We start from the raw sequence: 22,128 nt of genomic DNA on the forward strand, positions 1-22,128 counted from the left end.
AGAGCTAAAAGCATCACCTTTTTTATGTTCCCACTGTAGGAATGGACATGCTGTCGAAGAGGCCCGGCAGACCGCGACCGATGAAACGGAAGAAGGGCTGGCCCAAGGGAGTGAAACGGGGACCGCCTAAATGGAGGCTAAAGAACGAGCGCAAAATGGGCTTCAAGCTCAACCTGTACACTCCCCCCGAAACGCCCATGGAGGCCGAGCAGCACCACATCCAGACCGAGGAGGCCAAGGAGGAGCCGGAGCTGGACGACGATGTCATCGCCGAGGAGGAAGCCAAACCCAGCTGCGAGCCGGCGGCGGCGCCCAGTCCATACGTGGAGGCGGAGGAGAGGCTCCCCTCCGAGGCCCCGAGTCCCGCCGACAACGCCTCGGACAAGATGAGCTCCCCCGAGGAGGAATCCCCTGCCGCGTCCCCTGTGTTTTCGCCTGCGTGCTCCCCTCCCGCCGCGTCCCCTGTCTTTTCGCCCGTGTGCTCCCCTGCCGCCGCCGCCGTGTCCCCGACCCGCGAGGAGGAGGAGGGCGACGACGACGATGACGAACGCGGGTCCCCGGAGGCGCCCGAAGAAGAGCCGCCCGAGGACGAGCCGCCAGAGAGCGAGCTGGAACGGGACTTCCCCACCGAAGAAGTGGAGTGCAGTGCGGAGAGTACTGCGTTGCGTGGAAACGTGGAAGAGGAGGAGGAGGAGGAGTATGAGGACGAAGACTCCGCTACACACGTAGAGGACCAGGACGCCGACGACGAGGACGAGAGTCTCCTCGTGGCGCCGGCGGAACCGACGGAGGCACAGCCGATTGAGGCGGACGTGGAGCCAGCCCCCACGGAACTGCCCCAATGCACCCCGCCTTTTTTAGACCCAAAGGCAGACAACGACTCTGAGCTGAGTCAGCAGGTTTCTACCGCGCTCCACAGTGAAGAGCTATCGGACACCACGGCAGAGAGAGTCCACGACACCGTGACGGAAATGCCAGTAGCAGAAACATCGGCAGTAGCAGTTGCATCAGTAGCAGCCATAGACTCTGACCATCCTGTGGATTCTGATTCTGAGTCGGAGGAGGAGGAGGAGGAGGAGGAGGAGGAGGAGAGCTCCCCGAGTCCTGTTACTGATCAGCTGCCCGCCCAGCCATTGGAGAGGCCGCCACTTAGCCCTGTGCTGAGAGAGGACCTGCCCGTCGCACCCGAGGTCGACTCCGAAACGGCGCAGGCTGTTCAGTCACTCACTCAGGAGACCGAGCGTGAGAGCGTGTTCCAAGACTGTGTCGAGACCCAGGAGGCGTGCAGGAACCTCCAGACCTACACCCACATGGCCCCGAGCCCCCAACTCACCTCCCTGGACGACTGTCCCCAGTCGGACCACAGCAGCCCACTCTCCTCCGCCCACTCCCACCCCAGCCAGTCGGTGCGCTCTGTCAACAGCCCGGCCGTCTCCATCATGGACAGCGGCTACACCCAGATCAGCCCCGACCACCACGGCGCCATCTCTGTGGCCTCGCTGCACAACATGGAGACCAGCCCCATGATGGACGTGCCGTCGGTGTCGGACCACTCGCAGCAGGTGGTGGACAGCGGCTTCAGCGACCTGGGCAGCATCGAGAGCACCACGGAGAACTACGAGAACCCCAGCAGCTACGACTCCACGCTGGGCGGCAGCATATGTGGTGCGGGCGCCTCCCAGAACAGCTGCTCCTACGGCAGCATGGCGCCCAGCGGCCTGGCCCAGAGCAGCTGCGCCGTGAGCCAGCAAATGGCCACCGGCGGCGGCAACCCTGGCGGCTGCGGCCTCATCCAGCCCAACAGCCTGAGCTCGCCGCAGCACTGCAACAACGTCAAGTCGCCGCAGGGCTGCGTGGTGGTGGTGGAGCGGCCGCCCAGCGGCAACGGCCAACACAGCCAGCAGCAGCGCGGCCAACACAACCCGCACGGCAGGCACGGCCCACACAATCACAGCCAACACAATCAGCACGGTCCGCACAATCAGCTCGGCCCGCCGCACGCTCAACACAATCCCCACAGCCAGCATAACATCAGCCATGTCAGCCACCACCACAATCACCACCTCCAGCACAATCAGCTCAGCCAGCACAATCAGCACGCGCAGCACAGCCACCACAATCAACACGCTCAACAACAACAACAACAACAACAGCAGCAGCACGCCCAGCAGCAGCAGCAGCAGCAGAGCCTGGCACAGTGCGGCATGGCCACCAACTTCGCCACCCCCATGCAGCTGGCCGACATCCCCGAGTCGGGCAACCACAACCTGGCCCTCTACGAGAGGATGAACCACCAGGGGGAGCACTACGGCGGCGGGCACTACCCGCAGCCCTCGGCCACCTTCAGCCTGGCCAAGCTGCAGCAGCTCACCAACACGCTCATGGACCACCCTCACTCGCTGCCTTTCAACCACGCCGCCTCGCACTCCATCACGTCGTCGTATGCAAACAGCCCCGCGGCGCTGTCGTCACAGCACCACTCGGGCCTGGTGTCCCTGTCCCAGTCAGCCCACTCCCGCGGCGTCCCCCCCAACCCCCAGGTGCAGGCCACCATGACCCCTCCCCCGCCGAGCCTCGGCTCGCCTCCCCCCTCCATGATGCTGCAGCGCAACATGGGCGGCATCCCGCCGCCCTCGCAGCGCGGCCTCCAGACTCAGATGGCGTCGTCCAAGAGCCACTCCATCGCCATGCGGGGGTCCAAGTCGGCCCCGCTGTCCCACCACCAGCAGCAGATGTACGTCACCCCGCGCCCGCCGCCCTCCATGCAGGCGCCCTCCCGGACGCTGGCGGCCATGCCGCGGGGCATGAACATGGGCGTGAACATCATGCCGGCGCCCGCCTACAACCACGTCAACTCCATGAACATGTCCTCGCTCAACGCCATGAACGGCTACGGCATGAGCCAGTCCATGATGAACAGCGGCTACCATGGCAACCACGCTGCCTACATGAACCAGTCGCCCCAGTACCCTATGCAGATGGGCATGATGGGAACGCAGCCATACCCCCAGCAGGCCATGCCGGCGCCGCCGCCACATGGCAACATGGTGTACACTCCGGCTGGTCACCATGGCTACATGAACACGGGCATGTCCAAGCAGACCCTCAAAGGGTCTTTTATCAGACGATAGCTCTCTGTTGCACCGGGGGCTGCTTTTGACTTTGTGGGGTTTTTTTATGCGCATATTTGGCCTTTCGTTTAATTTCTTTTTATTTGTGCTGACGTCTTTTTTTTTTGTTTGTTTTTTGTTATTACTTAAAAACCAGCAGCACTTGGCAAGAATGCAAAAAAGTTTCATCAACGAGTAAAACTTTGAAGCTTATGTGTAAGTATTTTTTTTTTGTTCCTTCAGATGGGAAGCCTTACATCGTTAAGATGAAAATCTATTTAATTAGTGTTAGTCTCTCTGATGTCTCTTTAGAGCAGGTGGGGTTCGGAGCGCGGATGTAGAGAGATCTCTCATAAGTGGTATTGCAGTTGTGTAGCAGCCTCAAATGAAGCCATTTAATGTGCCTGCTACAAGTGGAGTCGGTGGCTATTTGAACCTGTTCAGTGTATCTGTCTAACAGTGCTGACAATTAGTTTGTACTATACTCATGCCTTTGTATATTTAAATTATTGTACTTATTTTGTAAAGTGACACCTAGCATGCTTCAGTCTCTGTTAGTGACAGTGCATTGAGTAGTACTGTACAAGTGTTGTGCTTAATAGCAAGCCATTTGAAAGATATCTGGCCTTTATTAGGTTTCCCTTAAACTGGGAGAAAGATGAAACTATATTTTGTTAATTCTAATAATGTAAAAAAAACTGTAAACTTAGTTCTGTTTTCCTGTTCTGTTTGAGAGGTTTTATTGCTATGTATGTATAATTCTGAAGTCTTTTGTAACAGATCTCGAGGCAGCTTTCTGTTTTATAAAAGCAGACTGATTTCTGTCAAATACAAAAAAACAAACAAAGAAAAGCATATCTCAGTGTTTGTACCCTGACAAATCTAAAACATTTCAAAATGTCTGGAAGTGTGGCGGAGTTTAAAAATGACTAAATGATTATAACGACGAATAACAATAAAGAAATATAAAGTTTTAGTCCAAAGTTGATATTTTACATAATGCCTTTAAAAGTTACATTTTCATTCCATCTGTAGATTTGTTTTCTATCTTTATAAAATGTTGGATTTATATTTTACCGAAGTGTAGAAGAGTAGAGCCTGTGAATAGACCAAACTAAGCTAATGGGATTGCATGTAAAACGCAACTTGTACTTGTGTTATTGTTTATATTGCTCTTTTTGTAGCCTTTGTACCTGTACAGAGTTGCTGGTAGGAACACAGGGGGGGAAATACCTGGCTATGTGCACAAACAATTGGACAGAATGACATTCTTGTATTTATGACTTTTCTCCTTTTGTCAGTCACTTAAAATGCTGTACATTTTAGCATAAGAATAAATTATGATTGACCATGTAAATGATTCTGCTTTTTTATGATTTTAAAACATCACCTGGTCCCAAGATGAGACACGGTGCAGAAGAGACTAGTTGAAATGGATAATACAGCAACTAATGCTGGCAGCCTTTATCCTCCATACTTCTGTGCTGCTATTTAAACCACTTTCAATCTGGCATCACTGTTTGGGCAAGTCATAGCCGAAAATAGTAGATCTACAAGCTCAAAGTGCATCTCGATGCAGTGAGTGCATTGTGAGCTTACAGATGGGCTATTTTCACTATTACCCTATTGGCCTGAATATAAGACTGTTTTTTTTTCCAATGGAAATATCCTAAAAAACGGGGTCGTATTATAATCAGGGACTAGACTATTTGACATTAAATGTTCTTTTTCCACAAATGAGTCTTAGCAAAAATTGGGGTATAGTCTTATATCAGTCGTCTTATATTCGGTACAATACGGTATTTAAGTGGTTCACAATCATGGTAGACTGTGTATTCTATAGTCATCATGTCGCCTGCTCTTTCATGAAGACAGGAAAACATAGCCTAATAAATGTTAGGCTGCTATACGTCTCTGTCATCTCTGTTCAACATACAGTACGGTACAGTGTGGAACCGATCCAAATGAAATGTGTCCTGTGGGACTTGGGGGTGAGCTGCTGTCAAGGTCATCCTTCACCCCGTCCCGTCCATGTCTCTCCGCGGTGCGGCCTCGGCCCTTTGCTCCACGAGGTGAGTGTCCAGGGCTCTGAGTTGTTTTATAAAGCCTCTGCCCTTTGATCCAAGAGGTGAGTGTCCAGGGCTCCGAGTTGTTTTATAAAGCCTCGGCCCTTTGCTCCACGAGGTGAGTGTCCAGGGCTCCGAGTTGTTTTATAAAGCCTCGGCCCTTTGCTCCACGAGGTGAGTGTCCAGGGCTCTGAGTTGTTTTATGAAGCCCCAGTTGGGGATGATGTGCCGGCGTCTCTTCACATGATCCATGGCCTCCGCCACGGTCATGTCTTTGCAGATCATCAGGTAGGCCAGGAAGATGGTGGCCGAGCGGCTTCGTCCCATCACGCAGTGCACCAGGAGTTTATCTGTCGACGCATCAATTACATGTCGTTTAAAGTCCCATCAAGCACTGTCTGCACCAACAGTTTATCTATCAACACATAAATTACATGTAGTTTAAAGTCCAATCAAGCACTGCACCAACAGTTTATCTAACAACGCATAAATTGAGTTTAACGTCCCATCACTCAGTGCACCAACAGGTTATCAACGCATAAATTACATGTAGTTTAAAGTCCCATCACCCAGTGCACCAACAGTTTATCTGTCAATGCATAAATTACATTTAGTTTAAACTGACAATCGGGCTGAGGAGTCTAGCCGACTATAAGTGGGGATCATCAGTCTGTGTGGCTGATTGTGTCTGTCTGGAGCTAATCTCGCAAACCGGTGGAGCGATTTCTTGTGCACGCTGCCAGTAGACAAAGTGCCTGCAAGTCCAACTTCTTTCCACGTATTAGTTTTTTCACTTTTTGAAACATTTATCTTTCATTTTCTATAGCCTCCATCATAGATATGTCATAATGTAGATGACTGACGTCTGAGGCCACGCGGTTGGGTCTCAAGATCCACAACATCAACATGGTTCAATTTGACTTGTTTATATCAACAAAAATATATATTTTTTAAATTATCGGTCAAGCTGTTAAAGTGAGTGTTGTCTTACTATTTGGGTTGCTCAGGGTGTCTTCAATGAACCGGGCGGCAGTGAAGAAGTACTGGCTGAGGTCGAATGTGGTGATGTCTTCGGCCACAAAGCCGCGGTAGACGACGTCCATGTCGCTGTAGTACACGGCTCCCGTGTCCACGTTGTTCCACGTCCCCTCGGCCGCGTTCAGGATGTGGGTCACGCCAAGACTCTTCAGGTGGCACTTGTCCTTTGCCGTCTGTCTGCGAAACAAATAATGTGAGTATTAACATTTAAAATATTTAAACACATTAAGCACATTTATGGGCAGTGGTGGCCCTAAAGGTTAGACTCGAGGACCGCCCTTGTTGCCGGAAGGTTGCCTGTTCGATTCCCTGGACCGGCAGGAAAATCTGGGTGGGGAAGTGAAAAGTCACCACACCACCGAACATTGTTGAAGTGCCCTTGAGCAAGACACTGAACTCCACTGGAGCTGCTTAGTGGCCAATGCAGTTGGCCACTAAGATTGGTTGTACTGGTCAGCTCCCTTGTGTGTTTCTAAGTGCAGGGCACTGGTGCTCAGCTACTATTTTTCAGCACGTCATTTGCAAATGTTTTCCAAACTAAAATATAGGAAACACGGCAGATCTACAAGCTCATTGTGACATGTTGTGAGCTTGTAGATCGGCTATTTGGGGTAAAAAAACATTCTCTGTAATTAATAATGTAATACTCTAATGGCAAACGTAGCCAAAGTTAGTAGTGTAGATGTACTTACTCATCCCCGATGTAGACGTTAGGCCAGACCTCGTTGACATGAGTGTATGCCACGCTGCCACGGGTCAGAATCTTCTCCAGCTCGTAGCCCCCAGGTGTGACATATTCATCCCGAGGAGCCAGTGACTCTGCTGCCTTTGCCACATTTATCTTCACGCCTGTCTTTGAACTGCGAGAAGCCATTTTTCCTCACAATAGCTTTCATTTGTGGTGGCAATCTGAAGGGGCATGGTCAGAATAAACAGACAATAAGGCAGAGACAAAAATTCCGTTTTAATGCACGAGTGATTATATTTTGGTGCCAAAATAGACGTCAGACTTACAATTCAATGGAGCAGAGAAATGCAATGGGAAGTCCCTGTCTGGCTCATTGAAAAACAGGGGTTCACAGTTTATATACCTGCCCACAGCTACAACTCAGGCTGACAGACATGTTGCATGTCACATGAGGGTCTGTTGATTGATCAGGTCGGATAAAGAGCTGAAGAAAGTAAGAAACAGTCACTACTGTCTTAGGACAGTGCTAGGCATAACTGAGCAAACGAAGGAAGCGAAGTAGATTACATAATACATAATAATCATGCGAGTCCTCACTAAAGATGCAGTTCCAAAGTCCTCAAAATTACTTCCTTTGGGGCAAACTCATAGAATACAGCTCACTACTAAAAATAACTTACTTACAATTTACAATTTAGGAATTTATCAGACGCTCTTAATCCAGAGCGATTTACAATAAGCAAGAACAAAAAGCATGGCAATACATCACATACATACTTACTTTTATGAGGAATATTCCTTGACACTTTCACACATGATGTATCATCTTGAGGGGCGAAAGAAAATGCTGATTTGCCATTTGCCACAGAACCTTTTACCCCCAGTCCCTCCATTTTAGTTTTAATTTTTTTAATTTAATAAAATGGCATACATTGATTAAAGTTTTAACTTTTAGCTCACCTTTATTTATTCCTTCTGGGTGCAGGGAATTCGTTTTTATTGAGTTTTGACAGCGTGTTGTCAAGCGGTCCTTGGGAAACATGGACCAAGTTAATTCGGGTGCAGGCTTGAGTTGGGGCAGAGATTGTATAACTGGTTTGTGACGGGCATGGAGTGGATATTTTTAGGGCTGTGATGTGGCAGGTCTCTGACCTTGGCTGCCGCGCTCGTTGCCTGTAGGGAAACCTTCCACCCGGTCCCTGCCATCAACTTCTAAACACAGACAACTTTAATCTCTGCTGCTGGCACTGCATGCAGGAAGCTGTGTGCTTATCCAGACGTTGCAGTTGCCAAAGGATGCCCATATTCACTGGAGTCTGGAGTGAACGAGCGGGGCATAGCAAGCCTCAGCCATATGAGTGATTCTTTGAAATTGTGTCAGTTTCTTGCAGCCCCTTTCTGCATAATATCTCAGGCTGAAGGAGAAAGGGTGCATCGTGCTGTGTGTGAGAAAGACACTGCCTCACAATGGTCTTTGAGGATGCTCTGCGCTTTTCTTGGGGCTCTCGGGGGTAAAGAGGGACTGTGAATGTCAGATTGTTAGACGGATGAGATTTCTTGCACAAGACGGCACATGCCTTTGATTCTCTGTTATCTGATATGCATGGTCCATTCGCTGATCTAAACGCAAGCCCCCAAAGTGAGAGTGTGATGATAACTGTGTTGATGAAACTGGTAACATGTCAGACTGAGTTTTCACACCATCAAAATCCTTTATTTTTCCCTCATATCTTCATGCTCTGCCATCATTCATTCTGACAGTGAAATCATTAGACCTATGATATCCAATTCCTTTTTATTTTGACAGCACCCCCCTCTCTCTCTCTCTCTCTCTCTCTCGCTCGCTGTCTGTGTGTGTGTGTGCGTGCGTGCGCGCATAGCATTTCTGATTAAGATGGCTTCACCGTTTCATCTCTTCTCAAAGTCTGACCTGAATCTGTATGTATGCTCTGAACCACCCTGGCATATTTCTGTCATATCATACGACAAGACATCCCAGTTTTAATACTAGATTCCAGTGGTTTTAGACAGTATTTTGAGTGAATAAGTAAGTGCCACTGCAAAGTGGAGCATTGTTTATTTATAGATATGTGTGTCGTTCAAGGTTAGAAGCGTACTGCGTGTAGTGTGCATAATTTCTGGTATGATTCGTACAAACAAACAACATTTGGGGATTTAATGAGCTGTTGATTGTGTTTTATACAGTCTAAATCAGTCACATGACATCACACATCACTTTGGCATAGTATCATTTTATGCTGGTCAGCGCCAAAGATTGGTCCAATTCACAGAGCCGTTTCAGAAATCCAGCATTCGGGAGGATATTTCTGTGCCTGCGGACGACCTTGATATAGCCTCAACGAGGGTCAGTCCTTGTTGAATCATGAGGAAAGCCAGCACAAGAGTAGCAGAGCGGCTGATTCCCCTGGCACAGTGGGCCAGTACCTTACCGGCAAGGGCCAAAGACAAAAAAAGGGTTTGTACCACTCTGGTATTTCGTCCAAAACATTGGCCCAAAATTGTGGCATCGTTGCATGATGGCAAAAGGGCGGTTTCATACCTTTTTGCACCAGAGCATTGTGAATGAAATCAGCAGCTGGTGAGAAGAATGGGCTCAGGTCAAAGTCCCTGTGGTCTGGTGCCTCCACGCCATGATAAAGTATGTCGGTGTCTGCATAGAAATGTGGCCCTGTGTCAATGTGCTCTGGCCCGTCCGCAGCATTCAGTACATGGGTTACTCCCAAACTCACTAAAAGGGATTTATCCTGAGCAGTAGCCCTGCAAATGACACACAGTACAGTGGGCATGCAATGTCGGGTTAAACAAATGATATGAATGAATTTGGCGGTGGCAAGCCTATAGTGAAATTGTTTAAAATCACACCCATGTGAACTGAGCGGTGCAGGCTGCTCAACAACACCGCTGGCCGGCTGTAGTTATAGTTATAGTGCTCAGTGTGAATGGCCCTTTTAGGCTGCTCAACAGTGCCACTTTAGGTCACCCAGCGGTATTGCAGATGTTCGTACCCCAGACAGACATACATTACATACAGTACATACAGTAACAGGCAGACACACGGCCAGTCATTGGAGCGGTGAGGCACCGCTCAAAAACGAATGATTTTAGATCTATTATGTTAATTAATGTGAATTGCTTTTGCACTCATTCAGATCGTCATGTTATAATTCAATTCCGGAAGTGAGAGTGCCACTTACGCATCTCCAATGTAGAGATGGGGCCAAACCTGGTTGAGCGCGCCTGTGGGTTATCTGTTTCTCAGCAGAAGACTGAGCAGATCACAGACTGTGAGAGGTGTCTCCTCCCCATCATGGCTCATAACTTCATTTCTTCAGAGAGGCGACTCTTTAAGTCGTGTAACAGTAGCAAGTCATTATCTCCAAACAAACTGTGCAAAGGCTGAATAACTGGAGTATACTTACAGAGAGAGAGAGAGAGAGAGAGAGAGATTCACTGTGTCTCTACTTTCTTTTATTATGTATCCATTTTCTCCACTGTAGTTCGTTTTGCTTGTAGTTAGTCTGGCATTAGAAGGGGAACTGCAGTAAATGATATGTCTTCATTGGGTGAGCTTTGCTCTGATTCACTCCCGAGTTAGTAAATGCCAGCACTGTGTTGGTGTTGGTATAATACATGGTTGGCATTTCTCTGCATGTTGAAAAGGGACAGCTGAGTATGTCTGGACCTGAGCGGGAGGAGCATACAGGCTATTTTTTGCCTCCTGTGAATTTGACAGAAGCCATGTGTTGTGACAAGTTGTATCACAGAACTGCACTGACTGTAGATGGTTTATAATTGCATCGCTGATCGCACCTTTCCACATCATTTGATTTGTAATTACTGCTATCTCATTTGTGGAGTCCATTCAAAGTCAGTGACACTGTAAATACAGCAGTAGTATTAATCAAGCATGGGAATCGATGCATCATTGTGATATTCATCGTTTTAATCAGTGTTCTTAAAGGTTTTAATGAAAAAAAAATACAATGCAATAAAATATACTACAAATTAGTATATACAAATCTTCATTATACAGTATGCCTCTATATAGCATCAACTTCTTAAACTAATGGCCTAAGTATTTCTTTATATTTTTTCAGGGGAAATAAAATGATCCAAAACAAAACTATATGATAATTTCACCAAAAACTAACAATTTGACTATTAATTAAAAAATAACACTGTCAGTTATGTAACATAAGGGGATTAAATAGAATGAAATAGGATCAAACAGCCTGACTTAGGCCAATTTACCTAACTTACTGATTTAGGCTTTTCTCTCTTTTTTTTTGTCCAAGTCAACACTCTTGAGATAGGCCATTTTCATGCGATTTTACCAGAGGTGGCCGTGCAGTGTCATGAGGAGATACTAGAAAGTATTTTTCCACAAAAGATGACTTAGGCCTTTAGTTTAAGAAGGTGACGAGATAATAATAGAACGACAGATGGTTGATATGGTAATCAAAAGTCAGAGCCATAATCACAGTCACATATCTGTGTCTGTGGTATGTTAACATCCATGTAATATGGCTCTAGACCAGTGGTTTTCAACCATTTTGATACCAGGACCCATTATTTATTCTGCATTTGAGCCACGGACCACCATCTACTAGGGTACATTCGGTTACCAACTCTCCATCATTTAGCTGGGGACCACCTGGAACCCTCTCGAGGACCAACTGCTGGTCCCCGGACCACTGGTTGAAAACCACTGCTCTTAGTAAACCCCTGTCATCGTCCCCGGCCCTGGTGGAGGTTTTTGTCGAGCTCCCGTAGTTGCTCCAGGAAGCCCTCGTTGGGGGATATGTTTCTGTTGGCGCTGACGGCGCTGATGGCTTCCCCCAGGGTCATGTTCTCATGGATCAGTAGGTAGGCCAGTACCAGCGTGGACGAGCGGCTCATTCCCATCGCACAGTGCACCAACACTTTACCTGGCGGAGACAAAGACACAACGGCACGCTTTATGTTGTATTCCGTGTCTTGCAGTGGTGGAAAGTAACAAAGTACATGTACTTACGTACTGTACTTGTGTACAATTTTGAGGTATTTGTACTGTACTTGAGTATTTACAATTTCCAACACGTGTACTTCTACTCCACCTTCTACCTACCAATTACTTTATAGATTTTGATTGTTATAACAAAACATACATAAACCACTTCAGCCCTATATACATTTCGGCCATTTGAAAATAGCCGATCTACAAGCTCAGAATGCGTCGCATTGTGAGCTTCTATATCTGCTATTTTCAAAATATTTGAAAACTTTAAATGAGACATTCTGCATAATGCGTACTACTTTTGGTACTTTACAGTAAGTGGGCCTACTTTAATTTTATACTTGTACTTTTATACTGTAATGAATTCCTGACTTTTACTTGTAACAGAGTATTTCTACATTGCATTATTGATACTTTTACCTAAGTCAAAAAAATGCGAGTACTTTTTCCACCGCTGTGTCTTCCTTTATGCCTCGGCTCGGAGCTCAGCCGATCCCCTGGTGGATCCGTGTCTCGTTTTCTGCCAGTTTCCAGGTTAAGGAACAACCAATGTACTATTGTTGTTCGTTCCCCCCCCCCAACTGTCTAATTTCCTACTCCTTTGTGGATTAAAGGCCATTCACATCCTTGTGGTGTACTTTTAACTAGTACCAGCCTAAAAGTTTGCAATAAATGTTTCAACACATGGTAATCCTCCCTGGCTCCTTATCATGGCCTTAAGGATTGGGGCTCACAGGAGCGCGTAATTGAACTGTCTTGGTTGCCTGTGTATTTCTACTGGGGGGGATTATTGTAGGCCCCGCCACACACTGGAGCTCCCCATCAGGCGGCATGTTGAAGGACCAGGAGGTGGCCCCGTCTTATTACTGTCATGTCTGATACCGCCTGGCACTACTCTGCATAACAGCAGTGGCAGCATGCGGGCCGCAAACATAATTGTGTAATTTCCATGTCCAATGAAAGTGTTGCTTACAAATTACCGGGGCAATCCATTTAAAACCAATTTTCCTGTCCGCAAGGTCTCGGCTTATGAGGAGATTACCGTGGGGGGAAAGATATTAGCTTGATATTATTAGGCTATTTTTTGAGTTTTGATTTGCATTTTAACGACTGTTACGACGGGGGCTGCTGTAATGGGAGTTGACTGACAAATGTTAACTGAAATTATCTGTGCAGGAATTATGTCTTCGCAAAGTTCATTAAGAGAGAAAAGGGAGGGGAAAAAAAGATGAGACATGGCGGTGAAACCATCCTTGCCTGTGGGCGAGCTCAGGGCATTCTTGATGAAATTGGCCGCCGGGTAGAAGAAGGGACTCAATTTGAAGGTCGCCATGTCAAAAGCCTCCACTCCATGATAAGTGATATTTGTGTCTCGGTAGAAGCTCGCCCCGGTGTTGACATTGAACTTGCCATCTGCGGCGTTCAGAACATGGGTGATGTGGTGAGCCAGGAGCGTCCTCTTGTCTTTGGCTGCATACCTAATGAGAGTGAATCATCATTATGGCAGCTCGGATCAGGGCACGATGGCATGAAAGCAGTGTGGAAAGTAACTAAGTAACTAAACCCACTGAGCAATAGTCGGCTATTAGACGTCTGTCTAAAAATGGACGGTTTTTTTAGTGGTCTTTTAAACGTCTATATAGACATTGAAACGATGTCGTTTCAACGTCTAATCTAGTATTTCTACAAGGCCAACTTTAGTTTTTTTTCAACCAAGGTTCATGTTTTAGGTTATTAGAGAAAGTAAAAGATGAGTGTTAATTTATTTTCCATTTGCTGCTTTCTTTCATTTTAGGGATTTTAGCTGTTTTTGACAGGGGGGCGGGGGCATTCGAGCATGGGCTAAATAAGTATTTGTTTAAAAAAATATTCTAGCGATTTGTTTTTTTATTATTTAATATAGTCTTACTAGACCCCAAGAAATTACTTCTGGCCACAAAAGATCACGAGATCTACTGAATGTGTCAAACTGACATTGAGCCTATGACACACAGTGTGGCTTCCCCCCAGTAGGCCTCCTTCACATTCAGTAGATCCTGTGATCTTCTGTGGACAGATGTAATTTCCTGGGGTCTAGTAGTATACTAGACTATAGTATAAATAATAAATAAAAATAAATCGCTATATTAAATAAAAACATATTTAGCCCCATGCTCGACTGCCCCCGCCCCGCTGTCAAAAACAGCTAAAATCCTTAAAACGAAAGAAAGCAGCAAATATGGTGATGTTCATATTACTGCACACTGCTTCACATGTCTCCTATATAGATCCTATGGTATTGTTCACTTTACTGCACACTGCCTCACATGTCTCCTATATAGATCCTATGGTAATGTTCACTTTACTGCACACTGCCTCACATGTCTCCTATATAGATCCTATGGTAATGTTCACTTTACTCCACACTGCCTCACATGTCTCCTATATAGATCCTATGGTAATGTTCACTTTACTGCACACTGCCTCACATGTCTCCTATATAGATCCTATGGTAATGTTCACTTTACTGCACACTGCCTCACATGTCTCCTATATAGATCCTATGGTAATGTTCACTTTACTCCACACTGCCTTACATGTTTCCTATGTAGATCCGGGGTTGGACCTCGTCCAAGTGGCCGCTGGTCCCTTGCTTTGACCACATGAGCCTCCGGAGCTCTGAAGCCGAGGGCGTCTCGTACCTGCCGCCGCCTGCCCCCTCAGGGCTGCATGCCAGACAGCTGATGGTACCTCTGGGCATTGTCTGGATGTTCCTTCCAGCTTCTGGCTTGACCTGCTGGCACAGAGAGGCACCGCAATGGCCGCACGTTAGGAGCAGTGGTGGACAAAGTGCTCAAATGTTTTACTTAAGTAAAAGTATCGATACTGCAATGTAGAACTACTCTGTTACACTAACTACATGTATACATTTTATTATTAGATTCATACATTTATATACTTATTTTAATCGTTCAAATTTGGCTGGGTGGTTAATAATTAGTTACAAATTGACAATACATGTTATTACTGCTTTAACCGGTACTTTTAGTTCATGCTTTACACAACTAACGCAGAGATTACGATGAATAATGTATAAGGCTGCATTATTAATGTATTCTATTTAGGGATGCACCGATGTATTATCGGTAAATAAAGCTGACATTAACCGATGGCAGTAGTCGATATTAATCTGTAATAAGCATAGATTTAGCATTGGTTATGTTATGGTCTGTTGGTTATCTGCAGCCCAGCAAGCTGTAGATTCTGAATATTTATTGTATTGAATATGTATTTGTTTCTCTGGCACAAAAGGGAGAAAATAAAAACGACTAAATATAAATATCCGTATCAGTATCGGCTATCGTCTAAATTGTTATATTTAAACATTGCTATCGTTATCGGTCAAGAATTTCCATATCTGTGCATCCCTAATTGTATTATTACATGTATTTATTCAGGCGCCATCCGAATCTGTCATCATTGAACGACAGCCAGGCTTTAATTGGCGCTAGTTACAGTGAAGATCATCTCAAAGGCATACATGATGTTACAGTATGTGGTTCTCATTGAGCTGCTTCAGTGCAGTAAGTAAATAAATGCATGGCAAACCTCCCTCTTTTCCTGCATTGAAGTATAGATTGGTATTCAATGCCTACGTATAAACTTCAGCTTTTCATTTCCTCCAGGCAAGCACGACCTGTGCATTTTCAATTGATATACACTGGCACGGGCATCGGCTTTCATTGCTACAGTACAGTATAGTATATGCATATTGTATACATTTGCATCCATTTAGGGCAGCTTTAGTGCAATTCCGCTCCGGGGCTGAGATCATACAAATGTTGTATGCACTGTCACTGTAAAGACACCCAAGGCAGCTCGTCTTTGCCTGGTCGTATTCAGACTTACTGTATTATGGCTATTAGGGATGTCCCGATCGTGTTTCTTTTATATGTATATGCCAATAAATCTGTATATGCCAATACAGATTTTTTTTCCGAACCAATATTTATATTTTTATAGAACGCCATATCACAATAGTACAATATCACAGCCAATATCTGGTCAAATATCATGATATGGATATAATATTGATACAAGGATGTTCCGATCACGTTTTTTTTTTGCTCCTTTTATTGAGAAAAGGATATCCACTTTTTCGAAGGGGTCCAACAACATACAGCAAATACAGAACAACACAACAAATACATTCATGCATACATAAACAAGGACAAAACAAACAACAAAGCTCCTGATCCTATTCCAATCATTTGAAAATGATCTGATTGGCCCCCATTTCCGATCACGTGATCGAATCGGAACAAACCTAATGGCTATTTTATGCTCCCTTGTTTGAATTTGAACAGTGTCCATCACTATAAATTGCAAATCTACAAGCTGGTAGATGATCTGCTGCTTTTCAGCGTGCGACACTGACGTGTGATGAAGTAGCTATAAATGGATCTGCAATGATATACAGTATATGTTTGTTTTGTAAAAAATTTATAACATTCTTCCAAAAAGAAATCTTGGGGGGACGGGAAAATCTTTTAAAATATTAAGTAGGAAAATAAATGGGATTTTCACTCGAGTCGTGACCCATAGGAATTGGTCCGTGCCCCTCAAATGGGTCTCGACCCTCTGTTTGGGAAACAGTGGGTCTATAATGTACTGCGCAGGAGGAGTGCGGTTTTGAGACTTACTGTCATGTCCATAGAGATGAGTCACTGCAGAATGAATCTGTTTCAGTGACCTTTCGTAAAAGCTACTGTGGCATATGGCGCTGCACTCAAACATCTTGATGGCTTTATCCGTCTCTGTATCGCCCTGAATGGCTTTGAACTGAACACACACATACACACACACACACACACACACACACGTGTACAGACTCAGGAGGGAGGGGTCACTCACGCCCATACTGGACTCTTTGCCTGTGCACATTAAGAACATGTGTAGGCCTATTTGCTAAGAAACTGACACTGGGCTAATTACGTTCAAGTTTTAACCTGCTGTCCCTATTTGGAGCATATCATTGTAGGTGAACATTTCCCCAAAATTGTCACAAATAAAATCTACACGCTCACAATGCGCACTGCATTCAAACGTGTTGAGAGCTTGTAAATCACCTATCTCTTTGCTACTTTTTTTTAAAATACGGCTGAAGTGGTTAAATAAATAAACATGTGAACTTCAACTTGGCATGTGTGAGTGCTCTTGCATGTGTGAGTATGAATCTTAAAAGGTGAAGGCGTGCGTGTGTGTGTGTGTGTGTGTGTGTGTGTGTGTGTGTGTGTGTGTGTGTGTGTGTGTGTGTGTGTGTGTGTGTGTGTGTGTGTGTGTGTGTGTGTGTGTGTGTGTGTGTGTGCGTGTGCGTGCGGGGAGTACCTGGAGGCACTTTCTCTTTCTCTTCATTGATCTATAAGTACAACCCTCTCCTCCCACGGTCAGGGCACACAACTGATTTCCCTCGTGCACATGTTGAGCTGCAGCTCCGCTTTCATACCCCTACGCCCCACACACACCCCTTAGGCTAACCTGTCCTTCCTGCTCTAGTTGTGTGTAATTAAAGATGCTACGTATGGGGAAAGTGCCCACGGTTAACATGGAGGGCAAATAGAAATGTCTCTTTTTTTTCTCCCCCATTTTCTCCCCCACCTCCTCCAGGCCTTCTCCTGTGCCGGGTTTATGTATTACACTCTTTTTGCCTTAGGGATGCAGCTCTCGTGTAGATTTGTGGGGCAGAATTAATAAAAGAAGAGTGCAGATGATCCATCATGCATTTCAGCACAATCAAAAGACATACTTGTGTAAAAAAATGTTTTTTTTCTTCCTTTTTTCTTCTTCCGTTTTTTTTTTTTTACAAACATGTTTAACTTGCAAATGAAGGAAATATGTAAATCTATACATCGTGTTTTACATACAGTACTATATCTGCTTTCGGGAAGAAACCGCCGAACTCCAAAATGTAAATTTGTCAGGAAATGAAAAATATAAATTTTTCAGGAAATGAAGAAAACTTGCAAGTAATATATTGTCAATTACTTGCATGAAAGGGGGAGAGGTAGTGGCGTTAGCTGCTTTAGTTTGAGGGTCCAATGGATTTGAGTGTTTTTCTGAAGCGCTTTTTAATACTTTTCATTGGTTCAATATTGTTAAGGGTGTTCAAAAACCTCAAAAATTGAGTTAGGCGGTTTCCTCCCGAAAACAACACCGCACAACGCAGGCCTATAGGCCTATATCTCCAACACCTCTCCTAAGTATAACATTGTTAGTAGACCACACTTGCCTTAGACTGAAATGGTGTCTGTCAGGGCGGGTCTCTCCCTGGCAAAGAGCAGCAATGTGCCGGTTGACAGCAGTGCTGTCAAGCCCTCCTCCTCTGTAATCTACCACCATAACCTTTTTTCCTTTTTTAAACATCTGAATCTCGGCTCAAAATAATCCTGGCATCATCCTCTGCATTCCTCACCCGTTATCTGAGCCACTCAGCCACCACCAGCACAGGGAGAGGGAGAGAGTGGGCTGCATGGCACACTGCTTGTTCAAAAGCAGGAGAATTAGATCAGAGAGGTGCTACTTGTGCTGGTGCTTGAGACACACACACACACACACACACACACACACACACACACACACACACACACTCATTGCTCTCCACAGGGAAATGCTGCAATCCACGTTTGTGCACTTAATGACATCAGTGAACTCATTTTGTGATCTCACTCTGTCTGTGAATTGATTATTTTCCGTGAGAGAATACAGAAGGACAGACAGACATACAGGTCTATACTTTAACTGTTAGCGTTAGGATCACTTCGTCAATCAACATACGTAGAAATGTAATGAAAGTAATTTCCTTAATAATCCTATAAAATTCAAAAGGTGAGATACAGACATTAATTGCTGTTCCTCAAAAATGCTAATCATAGTATTCAATTTTCGTTGACCCAATTTGTTGTTATGATTTTGGGTTGATTGTACATGCAGTGTACTGTCTGTCTGTCTGTCTGTCCGTCCGTACAGACGACCCTTTCCAGTGAATGCAATATCTCAAAGGTCAACTTCACTATGACATTTAGCAAAAACACATTTCTGGGCATTATTTAAAAACATAACTCTGGAACAAAAGGGCAGATTATGACCGTATTTCACAATTGGTCAGTTGCTGAATTGGTGACACTAATCTTGGATGGCCACCTTATTACTGTGGTGATTGAATAGATATGCCGTGGTGCTGCGTTGAAGCAGTGACATTTTAGAATGAATAGCTTCTTTTCAGCAACATCCAGAATATGGATGCAGTGCTTCAAATGTCTTTTGAAGCTTTGCCATGATGCCCAACAATACACTTAATACCTTTTTTATTAAATTCCTTCGAAGACTTCCACACATACGTATATTCTATCAGTCTGGACAGCCATGAATGTAAACTGCAACTGGTTGGTCGAAGGCATACAACCGTGACGCAGTATTTCTAGTTTCCGTTGCACATTATAATTACATTTCCATCTACAGACTACTAATGCAATGTCAAGCATTTCCTTTGGTCAGTTTTGCTGTAACACAGTAATGAGTTGCTGAATAATAGTCCATCTCACAAGCACAATGAATGGATGTTACAACACTTGAAGGACAACTATCTTCATATACTGTAATTGGTCCTCACTGATGCTCATTATAATATGAAACAACCATGTTTGTCTACTTGGTCTGTGTCTCAGAGATCAAGTAGACAAAGTGGACAGTTCAGAAACCCACCTGTGACAGACAAGAGTAGATTTGTTTTCACCATTTTATCATGAGCATTAGTGAGCACCAATTATATGAAATGGGTGTAAGCCGTTCTATACCCAGCAAGACAAATGACGTCATGGTGACGTCCTCCAGTGACTCCGGTGACGTTCAGGACTAGGCCGGATCGCAGCCCATATGGTGATGATCTTTTCGTCATTTCCGGTACGTCTTCACCAGTTGTAATAATATAGCTTATTCTTGGCCAGAACTGACTAGTTATGATCTAGCCTTGTTCGGCGGACTCTCTCTGATTCATCCAGGGACGTCCGTCTTAGTGGGCAGAATTTATGTTGGTTGAAATCAGGTGATATTTTGCCGCCAGATCTGACTAGTCTTGGTTTGACTTGATCTGGGCCACAATCAAGACGTCACTAATTCGTCCAGGTCCTGACCGTGCTAGTATAAGTAAGAATCATAGTCCCTTAGTATCCATATTGTTCACCCTTCTTGATTTGTGGTGCCCGTTCTGCGTTTCCTAAGACCTTTTTCTTACACGTGTGAATGGCCCCCCCAACGTTAGAGGAGACAACACATTTTCTTTTTTCTCGTCAGCTGAAGGTCAAGGTCCAGCAGCAAAGCCAGGAAATTCTTATTGGGATAGATGGGCCTCTTTTGGACCAGTTTCTGGAGGGCCCGCTTAAGGGACATGTGCTGGTAGATTATCAGGTACGCCAGCACCAAGGTAGACGACCGGCTCATTCCCACAATGCAGTGCACCAGAACCTTTCCTGCGGTACAGAGACGATGAGAGGGATATGTGAAGGACAGATTAGCAAGAAAGCTCCATCTTATTAATATCATACATGACTGCCCGCTTCAAAACTGTGGCCTTTCTTTTCCCCCCACTGTGAGCTAAAAATAGAGTCCACAATTCATTGCCTTTGTTCATTTAAGGTCCCTTTGCAGACTGGGTCTGGCTGTCACATTAATCCCCATCCTGTCCTCTGCTTGAAAGCTACTCTGAAAGGAGCCATGGTTACATTATAGACTTACATTCTGCAAGGTAAGACCCTTATTATTACTGCTGGCTGAAAATAAGGTATTCCTGTCACACCGTGGCCATTATAAGTTGTTCTGGGTGCCGTAATGACAGGTGACTTTGAAAAGACAGTATGAGATGCCAGGATATTGAATGAATGGGTTTATTTAAGATTCATAAAGTGACATAAAGGATAAAAGTGATGTGTGGGAAATCGAAGGGGAAAAAGGTCAATATTTTGCATCAGATGTCTCTGTGAGACTGATTAACAACTGTTGGACTGCATAATAATTGAATTGTCCAATGGATGATACAAAGCTCTATATAGTCATTGAAATAATCTACATATTGCATATTAGAAAGATGTCTTGAGGAGTCCTACCGTGAGGTGATTTGAGTGCTTTGTGAATGAACTCGGCAGCAGGTTTGAAGTATACGTCCAGGTCAAAGTGAGTGGAGTCATCTGCTGGAATGCCACAATAAACAAAGTCGGTGCCATAAAACCTTTGGTCCCCTATGCTGCCTTTCTTGGAGTGAGCAGCGTTTAATACATGAGTGATACCTAAGTTCTGCAAGGCTGCCTTGTTGTGGGCTATTGCCCTAACAAGACAAGGAGAGAAAAGATTCTGTTGTGAATGGCTGCATGCTGGCACGTGTCGCAGACAGTATATTATTTTCATGTCAAAATAATGTTTTTGTCTACAATGGACTATTACCTAAAGTACAGTAGAACGATTATGTAATAAGAGCTTTTGGATTAGATTTCAATAACATTTGCATGCATGGATTTCCACGTGCTTAACATGCAAAGTGCTGTAAGTGGCATAAATCCAGGAGAAAATGAATACTTACACATTCCCTATGTATATATTGGGCCAGACCTCATCAATTGGATTGAGCTGTAGTGGGCAAGAGTCCAAAACCTTTTGCAAGTCCTTCACAGTTAGGTACTCTTTCCTCTTCCTCTCCTCTCGTCTCCGGGTTGCCATTTTTATTCACAAATCTGCAGCCGAAATCAATTACTTGTCCAAATGTTTGTTGGAATAAAGCAGCCCACTAGTCTGTCGTCAACTCCAGTGCAGAATGATCCGAGTGAGCAGGTGTTTTTCTGCTGTCACTGGACAGTTACCCAATTTAGTGCTTAACCTAGCGTGTAACGTTACTCATGCAGAGGGGGCACACAACACATAGCCCGTGCCTGGGTCTTTCACACCACTCTGGGACTCTAATTTAGTAATAAACCGCAAACAGATGAATCATCGGATAAGCACTGATAATGCAATTATGGACAAAATGTTAAAGTGCACTGCTTGTACTGGATTGCTGACAGTGTTCTGTGATAGTGCATTTATATAACAGACTATAATTGCTCGTGTATAGCTGTCTCTCTGCTCTGACTGCTCAAGGAATATTGAGCACTTGTAGATGCATGCAGAGAAAAGGTTATGCTATCG

The 22,128-nt window shown here is 45.0% G+C and overlaps 3 protein-coding genes and 1 pseudogene across 14 annotated transcripts in view; 1 reads left to right on the plus strand and 3 right to left on the minus strand.

Annotated features, from left to right (window-relative positions):
• The window catches only part of kat6b (K(lysine) acetyltransferase 6B), a 36,078-nt gene extending 31,985 nt beyond the window's left edge, over nt 1–4,093 (plus strand). For all 4 annotated transcript variants that reach the window (XM_083786650.1, XM_083786649.1, XM_083786652.1 and 1 more), the window contains exon 17: nt 40–4,093. In XM_083786650.1, coding sequence (XP_083642776.1) covers nt 40–3,131 — 3,092 coding nt within the window. In that variant the 3' untranslated portion in view covers nt 3,132–4,093. The remainder of the gene's footprint in view (nt 1–39) is intronic.
• A 138-nt stretch (nt 4,094–4,231) lies between these two features.
• Nucleotides 4,232–7,979, minus strand: LOC310873999 (dual specificity phosphatase 29-like). 3 transcript variants are annotated; one of them, XM_083786654.1, is made up of 6 exons: nt 7,863–7,979; nt 7,684–7,728; nt 7,306–7,386; nt 6,907–7,123; nt 6,168–6,391; nt 4,232–5,526 (listed from the first exon to the last, which is right to left on the minus strand). In XM_083786654.1, exons 4-6 carry the CDS (start codon nt 7,086–7,088, stop codon nt 5,321–5,323), a joined length of 612 nt encoding a protein of 203 aa, XP_083642780.1. In that variant the 5' UTR covers nt 7,089–7,123; nt 7,306–7,386; nt 7,684–7,728; nt 7,863–7,979; the 3' UTR covers nt 4,232–5,320. The 3 variants fall into 3 exon arrangements, with proteins under 3 accessions (XP_083642780.1, XP_083642779.1, XP_083642781.1); XM_083786653.1 differs by having other exon boundaries at nt 7,229–7,386; XM_083786655.1 differs by lacking the exon at nt 7,306–7,386.
• A 2,869-nt stretch (nt 7,980–10,848) lies between these two features.
• Nucleotides 10,849–19,099, minus strand: LOC310875042 (dual specificity protein phosphatase 13B-like). 6 transcript variants are annotated; one of them, XM_083788075.1, is made up of 4 exons: nt 18,188–19,099; nt 14,496–14,692; nt 13,177–13,397; nt 10,849–11,851 (listed from the first exon to the last, which is right to left on the minus strand). In XM_083788075.1, the coding sequence occupies exons 2-4, from the start codon at nt 14,657–14,659 to the stop codon at nt 11,652–11,654; spliced, it is 585 nt and encodes a 194-aa protein (XP_083644201.1). In that variant the 5' UTR covers nt 14,660–14,692; nt 18,188–19,099; the 3' UTR covers nt 10,849–11,651. The 6 variants fall into 6 exon arrangements, with proteins under 6 accessions (XP_083644201.1, XP_083644203.1, XP_083644202.1 ...); XM_083788077.1 differs by having other exon boundaries at nt 14,496–14,695; XM_083788076.1 differs by having other exon boundaries at nt 14,496–14,686; nt 18,182–19,099.
• Nucleotides 19,100–19,245: 146 nt separating this feature from the next.
• Nucleotides 19,246–22,109, minus strand: LOC310875043 (dual specificity protein phosphatase 13A-like; annotated as a pseudogene). Its single transcript, XR_014571094.1, has 3 exons — nt 21,527–22,109; nt 21,057–21,274; nt 19,246–20,423 (listed from the first exon to the last, which is right to left on the minus strand). The product of XR_014571094.1 is annotated as a dual specificity protein phosphatase 13A-like (transcript).
• Nucleotides 22,110–22,128: the final 19 nt, after the last annotated feature.

This window comes from Protomyctophum parallelum (genome assembly GCF_964188405.1).
Source record: "Protomyctophum parallelum genome assembly, chromosome: 17".
NCBI classification, from domain to species: domain Eukaryota; kingdom Metazoa; phylum Chordata; class Actinopteri; order Myctophiformes; family Myctophidae; genus Protomyctophum; species Protomyctophum parallelum.

Excerpts from the sequence above, each read along its gene's own strand:
- LOC310875042 (XM_083788072.1), bottom strand. The coding sequence starts at position 17,313 with ATGAAGAGAAAGAGAAAGTGCCTCCAG. Across the intron at positions 13,398-14,495 it reads CGGATCTACATAGGAAACAT|GTATGCAGCCAAAGACAAGA; the intron begins GTAAGGCAGTGT and ends CACTCTCATTAG. Across the intron at positions 11,852-13,176 it reads TGCCCTGAGCTCGCCCACAG|GTAAAGTGTTGGTGCACTGT; the intron begins GCAAGGATGGTT and ends TGTCTCCGCCAG.
- LOC310873999 (XM_083786655.1), bottom strand. The coding sequence starts at position 7,088 with ATGGCTTCTCGCAGTTCAAAGACAGGCGTGAAGATAAATGTGGCAAAG. Across the intron at positions 6,392-6,906 it reads AACGTCTACATCGGGGATGA|ACAGACGGCAAAGGACAAGT; the intron begins GTAAGTACATCT and ends TTTGTTTCGCAG. Across the intron at positions 5,527-6,167 it reads CACCCTGAGCAACCCAAATA|ATAAACTCCTGGTGCACTGC; the intron begins GTAAGACAACAC and ends ATGCGTCGACAG.